Genomic DNA, 21,687 nt, shown 5'->3' on the forward strand with positions numbered 1-21,687 from the left:
AAACCTCACGATGTGAACTCTTAGGGACGCTAGAGTTAAAAGTACGCTACTTCTCTCTAGCTAAAGTGTTCTATAATGGTTTAGGATATAAAAAAATACTTAGAGATATATTTCGGCTAAATTAAGCATATCCTAAGTCTAGGTGATAGATCCACATATAACTCTTATACTGGATTTTAACCTATGATGTCTAGGTGATAAACAAATTTTATTACATCACATCTCTGACGCATGCTCATTAAAACTAGGGTTATTTGACTTAGATGCCAGTTTGATCTCCAGGTAGGAGATGTTTCGTAAACCGTCATCTTAAGAACCCCCAACCTTAGACAAGATCTCCCCGGGTAAGTAAATAACTCTTTGTTTAACAAGTAATCAACCTATTCTAACTCTTTAGAAAACCTGATTGAAATTGCACCAATTTAATCCTAGGTAAGCATGCAACTTTTGCCTTTGTTATAGATTTTAAAGTCTAGGTTATTTTATAATAATTATAAAATAAAATTATAACCATTATAGAATCATACATCTATAACATACATCCATACTTAATGATCATGCTTTAATATAACACTTTATATTAAAAAAAACTTAACATGCATACTATATACATTATAACAATTATAACATATATTAAATGTATGTACATGTTTACGTATGGTGGGATTTTAAATCTATATGGCGTACTATATGCACAACAAGATTCAAAAAGATAATTGAAAATCAAAGATGACTGACATTTGGTTGTGCATGAGAAATACTAACAGAATTTTATAAACAAAAATTATATTTGAATTTAATTTATGGAATTAAACATAACAATCTTACATAATCTAAATAGATTAATTAATTAAAAATTAATATCATTTAATGTAATAATAAATATTAATTAATTAGGAATCAAATAGTAATTGAAAATATAAATATTCGAAAAGAAAAATGAGTAATTTATAATTATAGTTAACCAATTAATGTATTTAATGAACATTTTTATAATTAATTAAGTTTATTATTAGATTGTTTTCAAATATAGGAAAATGAACCAAAATATTTACAAATATAATTTCACAGTTAACTACAATAGATCACATTAGACCACGATTTACTACTATATGTATCTATGTGTGTCATGATAAACACAAATAGTAGTCTATCACAGCCTATCGTAGTTTGTTAGAGATAGACTTTGATATTTTGCTATTATTTGTAAATATTTTTTTAACTATTTTGTCATTTAAAATAATTTTTCTTTAAAATTAGTAATTATAGATTTAATTTAATATTAATTAAATAATATAAGTGAACATTTTTAATAAACAACATATTCTTTAAAAAGTAAAAAAAAAAAATAGAGGAAAATATGATACGTTAATAAAGAATACTTAATAAAAGTTTAATAATTATGATAAATTAATAATGAAAGAAAGTATTAAAAATGAATCATAATAAATAATTAACTAATTAATAAGTAATAAGTAATTAGTTATGATGGTTGGAAAAAGAACTTTCATACGAGCTTAATTAACTAATCTTAACTATCTGATTAAATATATTTTAGATATTGTTTAGTAATTAATAAATACATTCAGTAAAATAAACAATTGCATTATTTAATGAGTTCTTATTTATAAAGTTGAATCATATATATATTTTTTGTAATGAAATATAATTGAGTTATTATAGTTAAATAATTAATAGAATTTATTTTGGTAAACTAATATAAATTCATTTTAATTAATTAACTATATTCAAAATAAAAAGTAAATGAATGAGGGAAAAAAGTGAAAACTCACCCTTTTTTAAGGGCATGAAATACTCCTCGTCATGAGAAAAAAAGGATGCATGGGAATATTGTATTCCTATGTCTAACCTAAAAATTTTATACCAAAAATGGGTATTAGAAATCCTTATTAATTTCCATCCTCAACTCCTAGGTACCAAATGTCCCCTTAGTCACTAAGTGTTGAATTTAATTTTAATTTAGTCCCTACGTTTCAAAATGTTACAGTTTTACCCTTGAAGTTTGAGTTTTGTTTCAATTTCGTTCCTAGGTTTGAAGATTCACACTTTTAACATCGATTTTTTTTACTAAATACTTACATTTAGTCTTTAGTGTTAATGTCTGTTGAGGGTCGCCCTAGCCAAGGCCTAAAGCCCACAAGTAAGCCCAAGTCCAAAAGAAACTGGGAGGCAACATGGGAAAATGTGCATTCTAAAATGGAAAAGTTAGAGCCTCGGGTTCTGGGTTGATTAACTGAGATGGTGAATATATACCAATCGAGAAATAATCGAGTCGTGCTCGGTCTAGCGCCCTGTAGCCTTAACCTCTGCAACTACCTTGACATCACTAGAGTTAATGACATTATGAATACCCTCATTTAATGACCTTAAAGAGGAAAAGTAAATAATCTCCAATAGAGAGACCTTGTTGGGGTTGATGCCCTAAATCTCATGGGTCTTGTAGTTGTAATTGTATTGTATAAATAATTTATATATCTAATAAAATAAAGAGGTGTTTTATTTATCATTTTGTTGCTTTTATCCATAAAAACCAATAAACTAAGATCGAAGGTTATTTTATGAAACTTAAACATGTATGTAAAGACATACAGACAGGTTATGTTTAAGTGATAACCTAAATGATATGTAGTAGATGGACAAGGCTAGATACCTTATCATGGTGATACTATGAATACGGTCTGCTTTGTAATTGTTACAATTATTGTAAAGTGCTATAGATGATTTGATTCTAATCACTCATGGGTAGACATATGAGTAAGGGTGTTCTATGCAAAGAGTTTGTATAAGACCAGACCACAAAATGTATAGTTTCTATATATAACACCGTTGATAGATGAGATTTGTATTTCATCAAGATAACCATAGATGACTTGACCTGAATCCTAAGTGAGTTTTGAACTTCTGCCTATGAAGGCGGTGTTGGGATTGGTATCCTAAATCTCTTGTATTCTTGTAGCTTGTAAACATTGTATAAACAAGTTGTTATTAGTAAAATAATTGTTATTTTATAAGCATACACTCAATCCAATAAACTAAAGATCCTAGGTTATTTTATGTAATTTAAACAAGTATGTAGAGACATACAGGTGGATCTTGTTTAAATAATAACCTAAACGGTATGTAGTAGATGGATAAGGGTGGGTATCTTATCCTGAAGACACTATAGATACGGTCCGCTTTATAGGCGTGACAAGTGTTGTAAAGTACTATAAATGATATGATCCTGATCATTCGTGTGGAGACATGTGATCAGAGGTATCCTATACAAAAAGTTTGTATAAGATCGGACCACAAAATGATTAGTCTCATATATAACGTTGTTAATAATAGAGACTTATATTTCACTAGGATGACCATAGGTGACATGACTTGAATCCTGAATGAGTTGCGAACTTCTGTTCATAAAGGCAGTCCTTTAATTTGTATGAGTGAGAGTGGCCAGCTTGCCAACTCAATAAGCCTACCGTTTTGGGGATTTGTCTAATTAGGGAGTTGGGAACACAACTACAGAAGACGAAAATTTACTCCTTCTCCAATGTCAGTGTAAGTAGATAAATTACTCTCTTAAGGGCTGATTTCGAGGCTTGAACATAGTGGCCACACCCTTTCCTGGCTCGAGAAGGACTTGGTCATAGTTGGACTATGATTTATTGTTTATTAGAGGAATCAGTGGTATTTAAGAAGTTAGATGTAACTACAGGGGAAAACAGTAATTTTGGTCCAGTTGTACTTACGAGCAATTTGTGAAGGGTCATCGCACTGTTATTTGGTTATATCCAATGGACATAGAAATATATCTGTAGTGCGAAGAGTGAAACTGTCAATCTTTAGTGAAGTGCTCGATAGTTAACAGATGCTAGATAATGTAATTAAAGAGTTTAATTATTATTCACGTACCGTTGGAGCTTCAAACTACAAGTCCATAAGGTCCCTTCTGTAACTCAATATGGATTTAATTGAGAATTAATTTTGGATTAATTTGAAGTGTTAAAATTAATTGAAAAAATTAATTGTATATGATATAATTAATATAATGTATTTGATACATTATGATATAAGGTAATATGAGAGGAATTTAAATATGATTCAAATTATATGGATGAGATTCATGTAAATGAATTTAGTGTAAATGCGATTTATATTAAATATCATGTATGGTTGAGAGAAAATAAATCTATAGGTTATATTGTATCTGATACAATATATAACTATAGATTATGTGTTATATGGGATATAACATATAGTTTATATACATATATTAATTTATCTCAACTAAGTACGTGATGTGGGAAGAGGATGTGAGGTGTCTGATGCTCATTCATCTTCCTTCTTGAAACCCTAGAGAAAGGTTCTCTCTAAAGGAAATTACACAGAAAAAAAGTTCCTCTTCTAAAACTATAAGGCAGAGCCCACTCCTCCTACCTATTCTCAAGCCCTAGGAAAATACAAGAGGCTTCTCTTTTGGTGGTGTCTCTTTTGGAAGAAGAGATCGTGATCCGTTTGAAGGAGTTCATGAAGAATTTGTTCTTCGAAGCGTAAGTCTTTCTTCTCTCCTTTTCCCTTTTGAATAGCATGCTATATATTTAACTTTAATGCATAATTTCTTCTTTTTAATTTTGTAACTAATTTTGTGAAATACGAAATTGGGATTAATCCCTGCTTCCCACTACGAAAACCTTTGATGGTTTTCCATTCAAGCGATCATTTGATTTGTATGGGTGAGAATGGCCAGTTTTGTCGACTTAATGTGTCTACTATTTTGGGAATTCTTCTGATTAGGGAGTTGGGAGCACAGCTACACAAGAAGGAATTCACTCCTTCTCTATAGTTAAAGATTGTAGATAAATTGCTCCCTTGAGAGCTGATTCTGGGGCTTAAACAATGTAGTGTCACACCCTTTCTTAGACCAAGAGGATTTGGTCATAGGTGGACTATGACTTATTGTTAATTAGAGTGATCAGTAGTACTTAAGGAGTTAAATGTAACTATAGGGGCAAAATGATCATTTTGTCTCACATGTATTTACGAACAATTTGTGAAGGGTTAACGTACCATTAATTGGTATCCTAGGAAACACAGATACTTCTAAATGTGCAGAGAATTGGTATCAGATATGTATCAAATACGAATATGTTCAGATATGTGGCAGATACGTCTCTGATACATGATTTAAAGTATCTGGTTTTTTTTTTTTTTTTTTTTTTAATTTTTAGATACGCGTATTTGCTTCTAGATACGTGAAGGGATACGTTAGGTCTTTTTTTTTGGACTAGTTGCATAAATGAAGTTCAAACCCAAAATAATAGAATATATACTACAATGATAAAATAATTGCATATATAGAATAAAAAATGGTAAGACTAAAAAACCCACGTCTAGCCACCATTTTGCTCGTTTCTTCTCAATTTTCTCAAATTAAAAGCTATCACTAATAACAACTATCAGTGATAGCCATTGATAGTTGCTATCAACTGGTATCACATATAGTTGCTATCAATTGCTATCACTGATAGCTACTATCAGTGGTAGCTTTCAATTTGAGAAATATTAATACAATCTTGAAATATCAGCTTTTAATTTGCTATCAGTTATCAGTGGCTATCATTGATACATTTTCATCAGTTGAATCAACTTTGAAATATTAATAGTTAAGGCTATCAATGACTATCAATGATAGACTTTTATAAGTAGTTATCAACATTGAAAGAAAACTAATGACTTTGAAAGATTGAGTTGTAACAATGATGAAAAAATATTAGTGGCTATCACTGACAGACTTTCATAAATGACTATCAACTCTAAAATATTAACAAAGTAGCTATCATTAATAATCTTCTATCATGACTATCACTGATAGTAGCTATCAGTCGCTCTCATTGTAGACTTTCATCAATTAGAATCAACTTTGAAATATTAACACTTAAGATTAGCAATGATAGACTTCATAACTAGTTATGAACTTTCAAAGAAACTTGATATATAGATTTCACCTAACTTCTATCATCCATATCACTAATATCACTCTAACGTGATTATCAATGATGACTTATTTCACTTATAACATCACTGAATAAGATGCTATCAATGATCTCACTGATATCATGCTATCAATGATCTCACTGATATCATGCTTCAATGGTCTCATTGATATCATGCTATTGATGATAGCTCTCTATCACTGATAACATGCTATCAGTGGTAGCTTCTATCATCGATAACGTGCTATTAGTGGTAGTTTCTATCGTCGATAATGTGCTACCAATGGTAGTTTCTATCATCGATAATGTGCTATCGGTGTTAACTTCTATCAATGATAGCTACTGACCACCTTGTTATCCCTTTCCTTGTCCTTTCCAAACATTCATACAGTTCTTTTTATTTTTTATACCTCTGAAGGGAACTTCCATAAAAATAGTGAACAGCCAAACCAAACCCTTCTTGTTCATTTGATTTTACAAACAAATATTAAGGTATACAAATACACAAATATTTCAATTTGTACCCTTCATTTTGGGTCACCTATACCAATTTTTTCAAGTTTATTTTTGATAGACATCATACTCTTAGAGTCTTGTAAAAAAGAAAAAAAAACTATCAGCCTGTCTGATATCGTTTGTATTTCTCATTTTTTGATAAATAAACTTGTTTAATAACTATTCTTATATATTATTTCAAACTTTTAAGAAATGTCCTAGAAACAGTGCAAATCTGTGGACCAAAAGAAATAGTTTCTCAAATCCATTTTTATTTGTTATTTATATTTAATGTTTCGTTATGATAATCAAACTTGATGATTGGCTTGTTGGTGTTAAGTCACTATTGAATTGGGTACCTTCAAGTCTTGGATGCGAAACTCAGAGGAAAGTGAAGAATCAAGACCGGAGAAAGGAAATAAAATTAAAAAAAAATTAGAAAAAAGAAAGAAGCAAAAATCAAAGAAAACAAAGAAAATAAAAAAAAAATTGAAGAAGAAGGTGTGCAACAAGATAAGATAAGAGGGCGAACCCACAGCCCATTTTATTCAAAAGTCCACTTAAATCTAACCAACCAAAATGAAATAGATTAAAAATATAAAAAAAATCAAATTTAAGCCCGGCCACTTAAATAAAATATAATAAAATTTCAGTCTTCTCTTTTTTCTCACTATCTAAATCATGATTTACATTACCTCTTCATCCTCAACTTCATTCTTCAATTTTCATCTTTTGCTTCATTCCTACTGTCTGTTCTAGTTGCTCAACCACCATTGGATATTGCTAGATTTTTTTTTTCAAGTTTTCAATCTCTCTTTTAGTCTACTTTAATCTAACTTAAGATAAGTATGACAACACTTAATTGGACATTATTATATATATATATATAATGTTTCTTCCACGTATCTGTATCTTAGGTTTTTTTAGAAATTGACGTATCATCGTATCATATCATATTTGTATCCTATATCCGTATACGTGTCTGTATTTCTTAGTTGATGGTATTCCCTAATGGTGATGACAACAAAGGATGTATCATGCTAGATAAGTCGTGTGGTACCATGTATGCATTTCATTAAGTTATCGTGGACCGTAGGACACAATTTACCTAAATTATAATTTAGGTATGTTAGATAGCTCCTCTATTTTTTCAATACTTTCACATCTACCCTCTGTTTATTTTTATTTATTTAAATTACATTATTAAAAAAAACACGTGAAACATGAAGAAATTTACATTCCAACAGAACATAAGCCAGGTGAATATGATGTTGTACATTTCAACTCGCAATTATTACTTTCATAAAGTTTAACAGAGGGAGAGAGTGGATAAATATGCCAAGCCTTTTTATGCCAAAAAAAGGAACAAAGAGAGCAGCATCAAATTTATGAGACAAATCTATTTTCCCTCTGCCATTTGCCTTTTTTTCTTTTTTCCCTATAAACTGCAAACAAACACCAAAATATCCATTTTAGACCTTCCTCTCTCACTCTCACAGTCCCACCAATAATACTACAAAACAACATCAAAATATGGACCAATCTAACATTTTATCTTTTCTCTCCTTAAAATGACCCTTTTATTGACTCAGACAACATTTGTGGATGGATAATGTGTTATGATTTTTACATTTCTTTTATTTCCACTTCATTCTATGATTTTTTCCCAATTATTCCCTTTCAACTTTTTATTCCTTTATATCATAAATTTTCAATTTTGCCCTTTTAACTTATTACTTCTACAAAGTGATGAATTTTATTTGTATGTTACTTGATATTTCTCTTTTTTCAGATAATAGGTCATGTCTTGAACATTCTAGAAAACATTGTACATTGTTAAGACTTTCAAAGTATCTACTTTTCAACTTTGGATTATTTTTAGTTCTAATTACACTATTTTAAATGACCTTTAAACTAGATTTAATGATGTGTTAAATGGTAAAATAAGTCAATAACACCAAAACATTTTAATTACTTTTGCCAATGTTGGATTATGCTTTAATTGCCAATACCAACTAATAGAAATCAAAAAAAAAAAAAATCTATGACCAATAAAACAAAAAATAAATTGGGTTAGAAATATAAAGAGAGAGAGGAGGAGGAAAACAAAATAGGATAAAGGGTCTTGGTAATTAGTAGTGGTGTAAAATTTGGGGTTACTCTTGTACAAATGCATCATATTATCGTATATCCCTCTTTCTTACACACAAATTACAGAAATTACACTTATACCAAAAAAGAAAAGGAAAAATAGATAAAATTGATAAGATCCATAGTTTTCCACAACTTTCAAGGACTCAGAGACCCAAAAGGAGGGGGGGAAAAATTCTTATTAACTTCCTATAAAGTCATCAATGATGCTCAAAAGTTGGAGAACCTTTAAAAGGTTCCAACTAGCAGCCACTTAGCTTGACCTTGCAGCAGTCCCACAACACCACCACAACCGCCGCTTTTACCGGTGACCAGTGCCGGAACCACCACTTCCTCCCTTCCCGCCGCCAATTCCCATATGGTGAAATCCACCACCACCATAAACACCTCCCTGATGATGATGATGCCCCATCATCATCATCCCACCATACATTCCACCAGTAGTACCAGAGTTGACTCCTCCTCCTCCACCACCACCACCACCACCACCACCATTAGCTCCACTGCCGCCGGGCCCACCACCACCACCGTCTTTCTCCCCTTGTCTCCCCATAGTGCTCTTTTCCCCTTCCATTTCCCTGTATTTCTGCAGATAACTCTTGAGCGGTTCCACATACTCTTCGAATCCAAGCGTAGTCATGGCCCACAACAAATCGTCGCCGTTGATCGTCTTTCTCTTCTCTCTCTGGCACTTGTCTGATGCTTCTCCTGTTATGAAGCTTATGAACTCCGATACACACTCTTGTACAGTTTCTTTTGCATCTTTTGAGATCTTTGCGTTTGCTGGTAACGCCTTCTTCATTATCCTACTCACGTTCGCTATCGGTAAGAATCTGTCTTGCTCCTTTGCCGATAGCTCGCTGTTTGCGTTGCTGTTGTGACCTCCTGATTCGTTATCTGAATCCGCCATTTTCAATACTCCTCCTCTCCTCTCTCTTTCACAGTAATTTCACAATCTCAACCACTTCCTCCTCCTAAGGCTTTCAAAAGCTTATCAGAAACTCCTCAGAATTAAAAAGAAGAAGAAGAAGAAGAAAAAGAAAAAAACTCGGTCATGAATTGAAAAAAGAATCAGATGATAGACAGACACGAGATACAATTTTCCTAAATTAACCAACACCTTACAGCAATCCATCCCATGATATGAAGAGCCAACCCGAAGTTTAGACGATCTCGAAACAATCAAGAACTACCCAATCGAATATCAGAAACATCTCTTAAAACTTATGCAGGGAACGGTAAAAACAGGGGAGAAAATGAAAGCCGCCTTCAGTAAGTGAAGTCAGATTCAACGTACATAGAGAAATCTCACCAACCCATAGAATCATACATGAGATTTCATCAAGTTTCTTGGTCATTCATAAGTCCAATGAATGAAAAACCCAAATTAAGTGATTGAAAAAACTGATTGAGTGAAAAGCCCATATTTCCCCAATGGAAGAAACTTCAAAACCAACCAAATAGGAAGAAACCCCACCAATTCCTCAGCAAAATTAGCAAACTAACAGAACTATACAGAAAGGGCTAAAAGCTAGTAAGCAACTCATTCAACAACAAAGAAAGTGGGGGGTGTGGACACAAAGGGCAAAAGCAATCAACCATAATACCAAATACAGAAACAGAACACAACCGGATTCATTTCACTCCTTTGAAAAACAAGCAAAAAGGCCAAAGAGAAACCACACCCAACATAAAACCCTCAATTTTTTCAAGGCCCATTTGACAGGAAGACGAATAAGACATGAATAAGGAAATAAATCAAAAAAAGAAGTGAAACCCAGAAACGAACAAGTCGTGAAATCAAAATCTGGGGGAAGTTAGGAGGGATTAACGATGAAAGAAATGAAAGGTGTGAGAGGATTTTGTTCTTACCGCCATGAGTGAGGTTTGAGAAGAAGAAGATGATGTTGTTGATGAAGATAAAGCCGGTTGTATGATTGATCGAGAGAGAAGGAAGAAGGGGAAATTGCCAAAAATAGGATAAAATATTGGGGGTTAAGGAGTTTTGGGATAGTTTTTGAAAATAAAAGAGTTTTAGCACAAATGGTCAGGTGAAATATCCAAATTGCCCTTAATTGAAAAAAAAATAGAAAAATCCTAGAAGCCTCCTCTTCCATTTCCCAATTCCCATCGCACCCATCTTCTCTCGCGCCACAAGTGGACTTTGACGGACGGACGATAGTTTCTTCGGAACGGCGGCGAGCCGACTTCGGATGGCGGTGGGGAGGTGAAGCGACTTCGGCAGTGGTGGCGGGTTGAGCGCGAGGTTTTTCTGACAGCGCGTGACGAGATTTGGACAGTGCGACAAGGCAACTTCGAACGACAGGGGAAGCAACTTCCAGCGGCGAGCGACTTTGGCCTGTGAGGTGACACTGAAGGGTGCGGGGACTTCCGTTTTCTTTTACTTAACTTGCTCTATTTGTTTACTTTCCCCAGTTCTCAAATTCCAGTTTGGTTTATGTTTGAATTGTAGTGTTTCACCTAGCTTCATGTCACTTGGCATGATAGATCATGTTTATCAGAAGAGTGCAGAGAAGAAGAGTTGGTCATTGCTATCTTCGTTGGTGTTTTCTTTTGTTGCTACAATGATTGGATAGAACTGATCTTGCTTCCTTGTTTTAGAAAAAAAAACTCCGATTACTTTGAATTTTTTTAATTACTTAATCTCGTTGGATAATTATTTTTTTATTTTTAAAAATTAAGTCCGTTTCTTCTCTATTTCTTAAATTTATACATTTCTTACATAAATTGATTAAATTCTTAGTCAAATTCTAAAAATAAAGACAAGTTTTTAAAAGTTACTTTTTGTTAATTTTCAAATTTTTACTTGATTTTTTAAATCATTGGTAAAACATAGATAATTAATGAACAATTGAGAAAAAGAAGTTGTATCTATAGGCTTAATTTTCAACCACAAAAATCAAATACCAAATGATTTCTAAATGGGGCCTTAGTTGATCATGTTTCTTTGGTAGGTAGGGTAGTTAGGCTTCCAAGCCCCTTTTAACACTTATCCTTCAAATGTTAACGAGTACTCAACTGTCTAACCTAAAATCAATTTTATACTTGTTTTAGATGGTTTAAGTTTGTTTTACGTATGTTTAAGCTTGTTTTTTAGGTACTGTTTATTTTTTATCTCAAATTTGAAATGGCTAATCCAATAAAATAGCATATAGTGGTATTTGTTGAATTGGTGTATAGATTTTAAATATACGGGTTTAGTAGGAACATCTATGCGTTGGTGATTTTTTTTTATGGCAATACAAATGGTCCTTCATCAATTACACCCAAGATCAAAGCAAAATGGCAATGGGCCATTGCTACTGTATTCTTGTATGAGTCAAGTGTGCAACAACAAACAATGTGACAAGAATTAATTGTGTTTCACACATCTCTACTAATAATGAAAGTAACTAAAATGTTCAACAATATATTTTGTATTAATCTTCTACAATTGACTTCTTAATGTACGCAATTTGATTATACCTGCCACATTTAAGTAATTGAGAGCTTATAACTAGTGGAGAAATTTTCACTACGCTAAAAATCAAATTGAATATGTTACTATTGTTGCATTTTGACAAAATATTAAAACTACAGTTGTCTCACATCCAAAAGGTTCAAGAAAGTGATGAATTTCAAACACTATAAAAATGAGTCTATGCCCTTGGTTTCTAATCAGATTTTTATGTAATAATTGATTTCTTGCTTGTGGGTCGTGGTACATAATTCTTGTATTCTCAATTTTATCCATCTGAATTACATTTGAACACATCATCTGTCCGAATGCTCAAACACAAATGGATATAACCATGATTACATCTTCTTAGGTTTTTCACTTCTTCGTTTGACAATCAAGGCATGACTTTGATACCAGTTTGCTAGGGACAACAACCCTTCAAGTATTTCCATAAATGGTATGATATTGTCAACTTTGACATAAGTTTTCATGGTCTTACTTTTTTGGTTTCCTCCAAAAGTCTCTATACCATTAGATATAGTTGCCATCTCTTATATATTCATGATCATCCACTTATATAGTCAATGTAGAACTTTGACTGCATTTCCAATCATTATTAGCTGCTCAAAAGTACAATATATAGTTACGACCCACGATAAAAGAAAACATAAATCTTAAACTTGGTAGTATACTTTTGAGTCCAACCAAAAATATTCGTCACACATTCGGAATAGGCAATCTGCATTTTGTTAGTTTATATACTTTATAGCGTCTGGTAATGTTGATGAAAGTGAGGACAACTATGGTTTGATTAATGGTTGCAATGAATGAATCCTCAAATTATGAATTTCTGAAGAGAAGTTGAAATATTTAGTTATTCAAGATAGCTTTGGAAACATCTTCAAAATGTATTTTAAACTATGTTTATTAAATGAGTTTAAATAAAAATAAAATTTTAATTCTTTTTTTCTCTCATCATTCCAAGCCGTTTTTAATCTCGAAAACAAATGTAAATGTAGTGGGTAAGTGGTGGATTTGGCGGTTGTTTTGAAAAGGGTGGAAAGATTGGTTAATTTGAACTACCTTTTGAAATAGGAGTTGTTGGGAATATTTATTAAAGCATTTGATAGTTTTACCACTATCAGAAGCATAAGAAATCAGTTGATTTATATTTCAACCATAGATGTAATGAAAAGAAAGACTAGCTACATTGAATAAATTTACTCATATTGAAACTATATTTGTATAAGAATTTCATGCCATGAATTAAGAGATTTATGATTGAATTTTGAAATTATGAACTCAAATTGTCTCACCTTGTATTAACTTTTAAAAAGTTGTACCCAATTAAAAAAAAAAAAATGGAAAAAAAGTTTTAAAAAAAGAAAAGAAAAAGAGGGGAAAACATTGATTTTCATGTCAACGAAAGGCCTTTCAATCCATGTGGTTAATTAAAATATACATTTTGTCCTTTTGTTCTTCTAACTAATTTAAGTATAATATTAAAAAATAATAATTTAAACATTATTTTAGCCACACGATAATTCAATTTCAATCATATCTCACATCATAGACCAAATTTATTGAAGTTATTAAACAACTAAAGACTTTCATTATTTTGTCATTATGATTAGCCTACACAATTCAATAATATGCTAAATATAAGAACAAAATAGCACGTCCTTAATAAATTGGATTTAATGATTATGACTAATATATTTGTCAATTTCTTATTTTGAAGCGAAGGATCACATATGCTTAAATATGATAAATGGTATAAATTTACACTTACATAGGTTAATATTTGCTTGAAAAGTACAAGGATCATATTTTGCAAATATATATAATCTCTCCTTAAACTTGATTATTGTTGGTTCAATTATCAATATTCCTGTAAAGAAATAGAAAATGAGAGAAAATAGGGAATGAAACTGCCTTGATCAATAAAAATGAAGAATATAATATATTAATAATGAAAGTGATCGTTCTAAATTCTAATTGAGGGCAGGGGGTATTACCAGCTGCTTCTCTCACCTATAACCAATTTTTGTTTCCTTTCTCCTGTATGCAGTTTTCACTTCCAAACTGCCTGGGACTGCCCTTGTTTTTCTGTCTTCCAAATATGCTTTTGCTCTAATAGAGAAAAAGGGATTCTATACCTATAATATGGTTGTTGAATGGATTGTGTAACAGAGTTTCTAATGAATGGATATTGAATATACAAGAAAGTTGATGTTTGAAGGGTAAATCAGATCATTTTCTCAAATTTGTCGAGCCTTTTAACCCTTTGCATACATTGAAGAACGAGCGCCGTAAAAACTCCTGCATTTCACAAAATGATTGAGGTAAAATTTGAACTTTAAACTAGAACTTTCGCCATCGAAAAAGAGCTCACCTGCTCCGACGAAAGATCCACTAGCAACAGCTTGGTTGCCTTGAGAGCTCAGGGTGATTCCGAGGTTCAAAAGGGTACCGACCATCACAGTGTACATCGTTGCCATCTGAAGTATTGTTGCTTTCCTTGCTGCTCTTTCAGACTAAGAATCCCATGACAATATGGTGAAGTTTAGGAGGGGAATATTGCAAAGTTTTTGGAAGTTAAATTTTTATATTTGCTGAAATCATAGTAATTCAACAATCTACGAATTTATGATGTGATTATTAAGTATGTACCTCTAGCACTCGGACTCGAAGCTTTAAGTCCCCTGACTCGAGCTGTTGTACAAATTCCTCTATTTTTTGGATTCTGTATGGCATGGAAATGGTGGATGTTCTAGCCTGAAAATGAATTACAACATTATTTGTAAGAAGTTGCACTCTATGAAGAGAGAGCACGAAAAAAAACTCGATGAAAGTACTGTACATCATTGGCTTGTTTTCTTATCTCCTGCACAAGTTGTGTACCACTCCGCTCCTTCTGTTTTAAGTCTAAAAGCTCCTGCACATTTCAGTTTTCACAGAAATAATTAAAAAGGCCTTCATGGATAACACAAAGAACTGTGAAAGGATCATTTGACAATATTTTAAACTAGAATTATACCAAAAGAAGACGTTACAAACCTGAGCATATGGTGCAGCAATCTTCACGAAGGAGAAATCGGGGTCAAGTGTGTAGCCAATACCTGAAACAACATTCGGGTCCTCAGTTGAGAGCAGAAACGATTCTAGTTGAAGTTGGTCAGTTTATATACTTTAAAACAAAGAATTCTTTTGACAATATGAAATAATGGTTTTAGTATTGTTTTATTCCTGGGAGATATGATGGCTCAATTGGCAAAGCATGAGAGAATGAGATCAACCTTCGAGGGTAGAAAATGCCCTCAAGACAAAGGTAAAGGTGGAGGGGAATCGAAAAGGTTGATCTTGAGCTATTGCAAATAAATCCTGTCAGACAGCCACACTTGAGTTTATTATAAAAGATGATGCAAAATGTGTCACCCAGCTTTTGGCAATCGCTAGATTGAATGTTTGCATACCTCACCAATTGCAGCCAGAGTCTGCTGCTGGTCTGGTGACTGACTCAACAAATTGTCCAAGAAAAATTGAATGGATCTCCTCACCTAAATAAAAAATTCGAACAATGATAGACCATAAACAATAATAGTACGTAGACTTATATTCAATCTGTACAGTTTATACCGAAGACAGGTCTCCCGTGGGCTGAAGTGCTTCAAGATCAATGAGCCTTTGCATAACCTGCATGATTGCACCTTTGTCGGTAAAAGATATATCATTTCAACAGATGCATCAACCAATTTGCATCATCCCGATGAATTTGATCACATGAAATGGGTATGCTTCACATCCCTTTTACTATAGTCTATAGCAATTTCAAAAAGGAAAAATCACGAGCGTTGAAAGTCTGAATGCTCTCTACTCTTTTCCTCATGTGGGGCAGGGTGGGGGGTGAGGGAATGGTTGGTTCACTATCATATTAAGATATTCTGAGGTACTGTAACAATCTTCCAGAAAAGTCATTCGATATTTAAGAAATGTAAACCTTTTTTGCATCTTTCTCATAAACAGCATAGAAAAGGTCAAGCAGCCGCTCTCTAGTGAAGGATTTGATTTCCCCCATCATACCGAAATCATAATATATGATTGCTTCATCCACATCAATAGCAAGATTTCCCGGATGAGGATCAGCATGGAAGAAACCAGTCTTCAGTATCTGAAAGATTGGAGAAATACATCTGCTGGTTAATATGGGATGATCATCAAATTAATTGTCTGTTTAAACTGGAAGCCATGCTTAACAAAAACCATTAAACGGAGTACACAATGTCTTTAATAGGTTAGCGTTCATTATGGTCATTGCCAGGAATAGCTAATGATGTGAATCACTTTATATTCAACTGACAGGCCAGACCTGAATTAAGTATGCTTCAATAGCATGTGATGAAATTCGAGAGCGACTAAAGCCACGTGAGTCCAGAACATTCAGCTGATTTATCTTAACCCCTGCACATAAGATAACAATTTTATTCTTAACACTGCAAAATGCTAGAATGTAGATTGTAATGTATTATATCAAAAGACGCATTGCTTGGGGTCAAACCTGGTACATACTCTAAAGTCAATACCTTCAAAGCAGTGTAGTCCCAAAAGACAAGCTACAAAAAGTAAAATAGAATAGAATAAAACAAATATTTATATAAAAGATGTTTTAGAAAGAAGAAAGATGAATATTTAGTAGATTACTAGAAATTTTAGTTCTTAACGTCTTCTAGTCATATAATTTGAATTTTATAGAGGGAGAGAGAATATCCATTAGAGAAGTATCAAAGAATAGGTTCTGTATGAAGAAACGTACAGGTACTCGGACCCACTTTATATTACGAAAATCCCTGCGGAATCTATCAGCATTTTTGCCTTCATTTATGTAGTCAATTTCTTGATACAAAATCCTGCAACCAAGAATCAAAACATGAGTTAAAGAAAATTACTAAAAGCATCATAGTCAACATCGTTTCATGAAGAAAAATGAACTAAAGTTCATGCCACAAAAAACTCATGATAAACCTTGAAATGGGGACATCCCCTTAGCAGGGTGAAAAACAAGGAAACATTTCAAGAACTCCAGCTAAATCGAAATAATACATCACATGAAATCATCTTAGATGACCGATTTTCCTCACCCAAAATTTTTAGTAGCCTTATTAAGCTATCTTTTTGCCCTTTAAGTAAATGAAGTGATAAGAGACTCAAAATTTTACTGTTAATCAGAGCAGGCATGAGAACTCTACAAGCTATAGCTCATAGAATCATAGTTTCACCAAACCATTGTATCCCTGTTTATTTTTCATCATATTGTGAGCCGTAATTTTTAGAGATGGCCATATTTTTTTCTTATAATTATTTTTGGACATTTGTACAAGACTTGACTATTTTCATGGGTCAACTACTTGACCCTACTACTATTGGTTGCCAAAAAAATCAAAGGACATAAAGTCTTACGTAAATGACTACCATAACTTGAACCTACACCACAAATGTGTAGCTAAGAAACAAAGCACCCTTTAAGAAACAAGATATTAAGGTTACTTTCTTCAAGTATCTGGGTGTATTCAAACAGATGTGTAGTCTCTAACACACAATAAGAACCTTTCATTTTATTACAATGAAAAATAGCTGCTGTTACTTACGTAGCACATTCTTCATATATACCAATCCAGTCTCTGGTAGGACCACCAAACGTTTCACTTTTTTGAAAATATTCTGCAATCAATTTCAAATTCCCTGTTGATGGAATACAAACAATAATAGAAGTCAACATGTGAGCTCAATGACATGTCTCAAACTTAACAAACAGGAACCTAATCAATATTTACTTCCCGAGGTCATATGACCTATTACACAATTATAAGATTCTATAATCATACATGTCAAAAATACACAATCATGCCTGTCCAATCAGCTGAAATATTATATACTAATGTTTTTCTATCCTCGAAAAACCACATAAAAGTTCAATAATCATTGCAAGCCCGTTTATTATCACTATTCATCTCCAGCAGGAAAAAGCAAAATCAATCCTTACGCAGATCAATGTCGAAAAGCTTCTTGAGACCAGGTCTTTGGACTTTGATGACCACCCTCTCTCCATTATGCAGTATAGCACGATGGACCTAAAGACAACATTACTCAAATCAATTCTGAACGTGTAGAAGTAGCTATAAATGCAACCAAAAAAAAAAAAAAAAAAAAAACTAGACTTGACCTTAATCCATGTAACTATCACTTTATGAACATTGATTTCAAATTGAAAAGAAACAAGCACCTGACCAAGACTTGCAGCAGCAATAGGACGGTCTTCAAATTCTTTGAACAATGTATCAATGGGGACGCCCAGTTCACTCTCAATGAATGCTCTTGCTTTCTCAGGAGAGAATGCAGGGACTTTATCCTGATTATACAATATCAGAAACAGAAATCTTCAGATTTTTATTTAGCAGTGACATCACAACATCCCATAATTTTGCTATCTTAACATCCTCATGACAGTGAGGCTACACATACAGACGTTCAACAATTTAATCAAAATACGCAAGTTTCCATGAAAAGAGAAAATGCTGCAAAGAAAAAAAAATTGATACCTGTAACTTAGCAAGCTCATCCACATACTCACGAGGGAAAAGATCTGACCTAGTTGAGGAGAGCTGTCCAAGCTTAATAAAAGTAGGGCCAAGCTGCAGCACACGCTCCCGCAACCAACAGGCTGTCTTCATCCTTCTTTTTTTCTGGAGGGAAAGAGTGATGATTGAATTATAGCAAAATCAACATTCTAGTCTAGAAAACAAAAAACTAACAAGAACTGAGGTAATTAGGAGATAAATAACAACTTCAGGAAAATATTTAACCTGCTTATCTTCTGAGAAGCCTCCAGCATACGTCCATTTTGTATTTTCCAAGAAAACACGGATTCGTAAGGAAATGACAAAACTCCAGACATCAATACTCCTTTGCACAGAGTTATAATTTTCATTAGCCCAACTGAAACCTTCATCTGAGGGCAAAACCTTAAGATCCTCAATTGGTGGGAGCTTCTTTGAGTCTATAACATTTGTTCTCTTAGCCAATGGTGGAGATGGGCTGCGCTTAACTATACTTGACCCATTGATAACTTGCTTTTTACCATTTATGTTCTCAACTTTGTTGGCAGATACAGCTCTCTTTTTCACTACTTCACTTATGGGTACCATCTTAGCAGCTCTTCCATTGGTATTTAACCTAGGGGGCGAGGTATTCTGTTTCATTTCATTTTGAAGCCTGAAATGTTGAGAACTTGGAGGACTCCAAGTTGACTTCTCAATCTTCTTGAATGTATAAAGTGAAATTGATCTTGAAAAACAGAGATCGTAGGCTTGTTTCCTTTTTCCCTCATTTAACTTTGTTTCGTTGCAATAACAGCTGTGGGAAGCCAGTGTTGCCGCCATCTAAGATTAGTGCCTGAAAAGAGAAAAACGAACACAGTTGTAACTAACCATCTCTAGCTTGTTAAATGGGTTAAATTGGAACACATATATATAAACAAAAAACACACGAACTAGCGAATCTGTTCTTTGCGATTACAGATTTTGTGGCTACTCAGAGCATTCGAGCATAGTAGTCAGAATCAGAAATCAAAGAAACTGAAACTCCATCTACAGTCAGCAGACTAATCACCAATCCCCTATTCCATTAACGAACCGAAGGTTTGAATATCATGCAAACGATGCGAAAGTCTCCGGCCGATGGGAAAAAACAGAAGGTCAAATGATATAGTCGTCACTTCCCATGTTCAAATCCAAAAAACAAAAAGAAAACACGAGAGAAAAGAACGTAACGCCAGAATAAGAATCGCCGTTTACTACTTTTGTTCAACATGAATCGATGAAAAAAGAGGTAAAATAAAAGTCAAGAAAGCTTCAAAATGGTTCTTTTGATCAATCTTTCAAAAATTTCAATGATTCCATCAACTGAACTCAGCAGGCACTGCAATTTTCCGAGAAAATAAAGAGAACCCAAATGGAAGCTGCATGAATGTACCAAAAATTTCAGTTGAAATCAACAGCAGAAAGCAGAAATTGACTCAGCTTAGAACATCAAGGTATCTCAACTGGAATTGGGGGTTTGGGGAAATGTAGTAATGATGTTGGGAAATCTTAAGTGGGACGTTTCTCACAAACGCAAGAAGAAAAATAAGAAAGAAAGTGATAGAAACGTTTACTGGGTATGCCTGTTATTCCGAATTCTCGGCGTCCAAGCTACTGAAACCAGGCGGTAGCGTCAAAATATCAAATCAAATGGGTTAACGACAAAAACAGAAATGAAAATCTCCAAAGTTCGAACAACAACCTCTCAATTTCTTGGTGCGTGTTGGACTTGACCACTGGTGTGGCCTTTTGGGTTAATTTTGGCCCATGTTATTCATTTCTAATTCTACCATGTGGGTTTAAAACCTTCCATTCCCCTTTGATGTCTTTCTTGACCATACGGCAGAGAAACTTCAAGTATCAAGGGTCCCAAAAGAAGAAACAGTGGTGGCACTCACTGTGGTTGTTCAGCGGATTGAGCCATTCCTGACGAACACAGAATGCGTGGAGAAAATGTGTTTTTGATTGGGAAATTGGAGCATCGTGGACAGCTATGAATCCATAATTTCTTACCAGCCATCGTGTGGTGGGAATCTTTGGTGTAAAGGAAAGGAGATGTTATTAGAAATTTGAAGGTCGGTATACAAGTCTCTCCAATCCTACATATTCTTAAACAAAATGAATAATATTTATAAAAAGGGTAAATTATATATTTTTTTTAAAAAAACTCAACTCAATGTTTGGGAGGACAATTTGGTATGTCACTAATATTTTATAACATGTCCACTAACAAAGCATTCAACTCTCATCACCACCGATGTCCTCATTGCCACTCAACTCAATGTTTAGGAGGGCAATTTGATATGTCACCGATATTTTATAACATGTCCACTAACAAAGCACTCAATTCTCATCACCACCGACGTCCCCGTCACCACTCTGGCCACCATCTCTGATGGCTAACTCTGACAACTTCCTCTAACAGCCTACTTTGGCGACCACCATCCGTGCCAACTCCAACCATATTTGACCACCATTGTGGACGGCTAACTCTGGCCACCTCCGATGGTAGCTACCTCCACCAACTCCAACGATCATTAATTTTAAATTATTAGTTCATAGTATCTTATAGTCATTCTTTATAGTAATTTGACATTAATAAAAACAAGTTTAATATATAACAAACCAGACAAACTAGTATATAAAAACATAGAAATTTTGGGCCGATGACCTAAAATTGGGCTACAATGCCAAATAACCCCCTTTAAAAAAAAATAAATAAATTGACCCTCCGTTGATGTCATCACGATATGAGATTATAAGAATTTCCCCTCACGAAATTGGTCTCGCTCTTGCTATCTATCTTCCATCGTGATGTGATTGTTTGTCAGTGTATAGATGATTTGACAATTTTCACGAAATCATGTCTAAAACCTCAAATCATTAACACATTAAACATATAATGGTGAATTCTTTAAAATTTAAAGTTTTTCAGAACCAAACAGAG

At 33.4% G+C, this 21,687-nt stretch overlaps 2 protein-coding genes across 9 annotated transcripts; both read right to left on the reverse strand.

Moving 5' to 3' along the window:
• Window positions 1–8,605: 8,605 nt before the first annotated feature.
• Window positions 8,606–11,236, reverse strand: NF-YB3 (nuclear factor Y, subunit B3). Of its 2 annotated transcripts, none has more exons than XM_039045844.2 (2): window positions 10,518–11,236; window positions 8,606–9,619 (listed from the first exon to the last, which is right to left on the reverse strand). In XM_039045844.2, exon 2 carries the CDS (start codon window positions 9,553–9,555, stop codon window positions 8,947–8,949), a length of 609 nt encoding a protein of 202 aa, XP_038901772.1. In that variant the 5' UTR covers window positions 9,556–9,619; window positions 10,518–11,236; the 3' UTR covers window positions 8,606–8,946. The 2 variants fall into 2 exon arrangements, with proteins under 2 accessions (XP_038901772.1, XP_038901773.1); XM_039045845.2 differs by having other exon boundaries at window positions 8,606–9,646; window positions 10,518–10,653.
• Window positions 11,237–14,041: 2,805 nt separating this feature from the next.
• Window positions 14,042–20,815, reverse strand: LOC120088851 (Protein kinase superfamily protein). Of its 7 annotated transcripts, none has more exons than XM_090305887.1 (18): window positions 20,443–20,815; window positions 18,966–19,554; window positions 18,702–18,845; window positions 18,386–18,511; window positions 18,146–18,233; window positions 17,751–17,844; window positions 16,919–17,012; window positions 16,664–16,718; window positions 16,475–16,566; window positions 16,106–16,276; window positions 15,745–15,801; window positions 15,582–15,665; window positions 15,405–15,489; window positions 15,166–15,227; window positions 14,969–15,043; window positions 14,779–14,883; window positions 14,501–14,642; window positions 14,042–14,427 (listed from the first exon to the last, which is right to left on the reverse strand). In XM_090305887.1, exons 2-18 carry the CDS (start codon window positions 19,539–19,541, stop codon window positions 14,354–14,356), a joined length of 2,124 nt encoding a protein of 707 aa, XP_090162013.1. In that variant the 5' UTR covers window positions 19,542–19,554; window positions 20,443–20,815; the 3' UTR covers window positions 14,042–14,353. The 7 variants fall into 7 exon arrangements, with proteins under 7 accessions (XP_090162013.1, XP_090162012.1, XP_090162014.1 ...); XM_090305886.1 differs by having other exon boundaries at window positions 20,315–20,675; XM_090305888.1 differs by having other exon boundaries at window positions 20,324–20,668.
• Between the last annotated feature and the right edge of the window lie 872 nt (window positions 20,816–21,687).

The sequence above is a fragment of the Benincasa hispida genome, chromosome 10 (assembly GCF_027475165.1).
Source record: "Benincasa hispida cultivar pf3 chromosome 10, pf3_genome.v1.1, whole genome shotgun sequence".
NCBI classification, from domain to species: Eukaryota; Viridiplantae; Streptophyta; class Magnoliopsida; order Cucurbitales; family Cucurbitaceae; genus Benincasa; species Benincasa hispida.

What these genes read in the sequence shown, in the direction of transcription:
- NF-YB3 (XM_039045844.2), bottom strand. Translation starts at nt 9,555, where the DNA reads ATGGCGGATTCAGATAACGAATCAGGAGGTCACAACAGCAACGCAAAC.
- LOC120088851 (XM_090305884.1), bottom strand. Translation starts at nt 19,541, where the DNA reads ATGGCGGCAACACTGGCTTCCCACAGCTGTTATTGCAACGAAACAAAG. An exon ending in TTGAAGCATACTTAATTCAG is followed by an intron (nt 16,277 to 16,474) that starts GTCTGGCCTGTC and finishes CCAATCTTTCAG; the next exon opens with ATACTGAAGACTGGTTTCTT. An exon ending in TTGCTGCACCATATGCTCAG is followed by an intron (nt 15,044 to 15,165) that starts GTTTGTAACGTC and finishes TGAAATGTGCAG; the next exon opens with GAGCTTTTAGACTTAAAACA.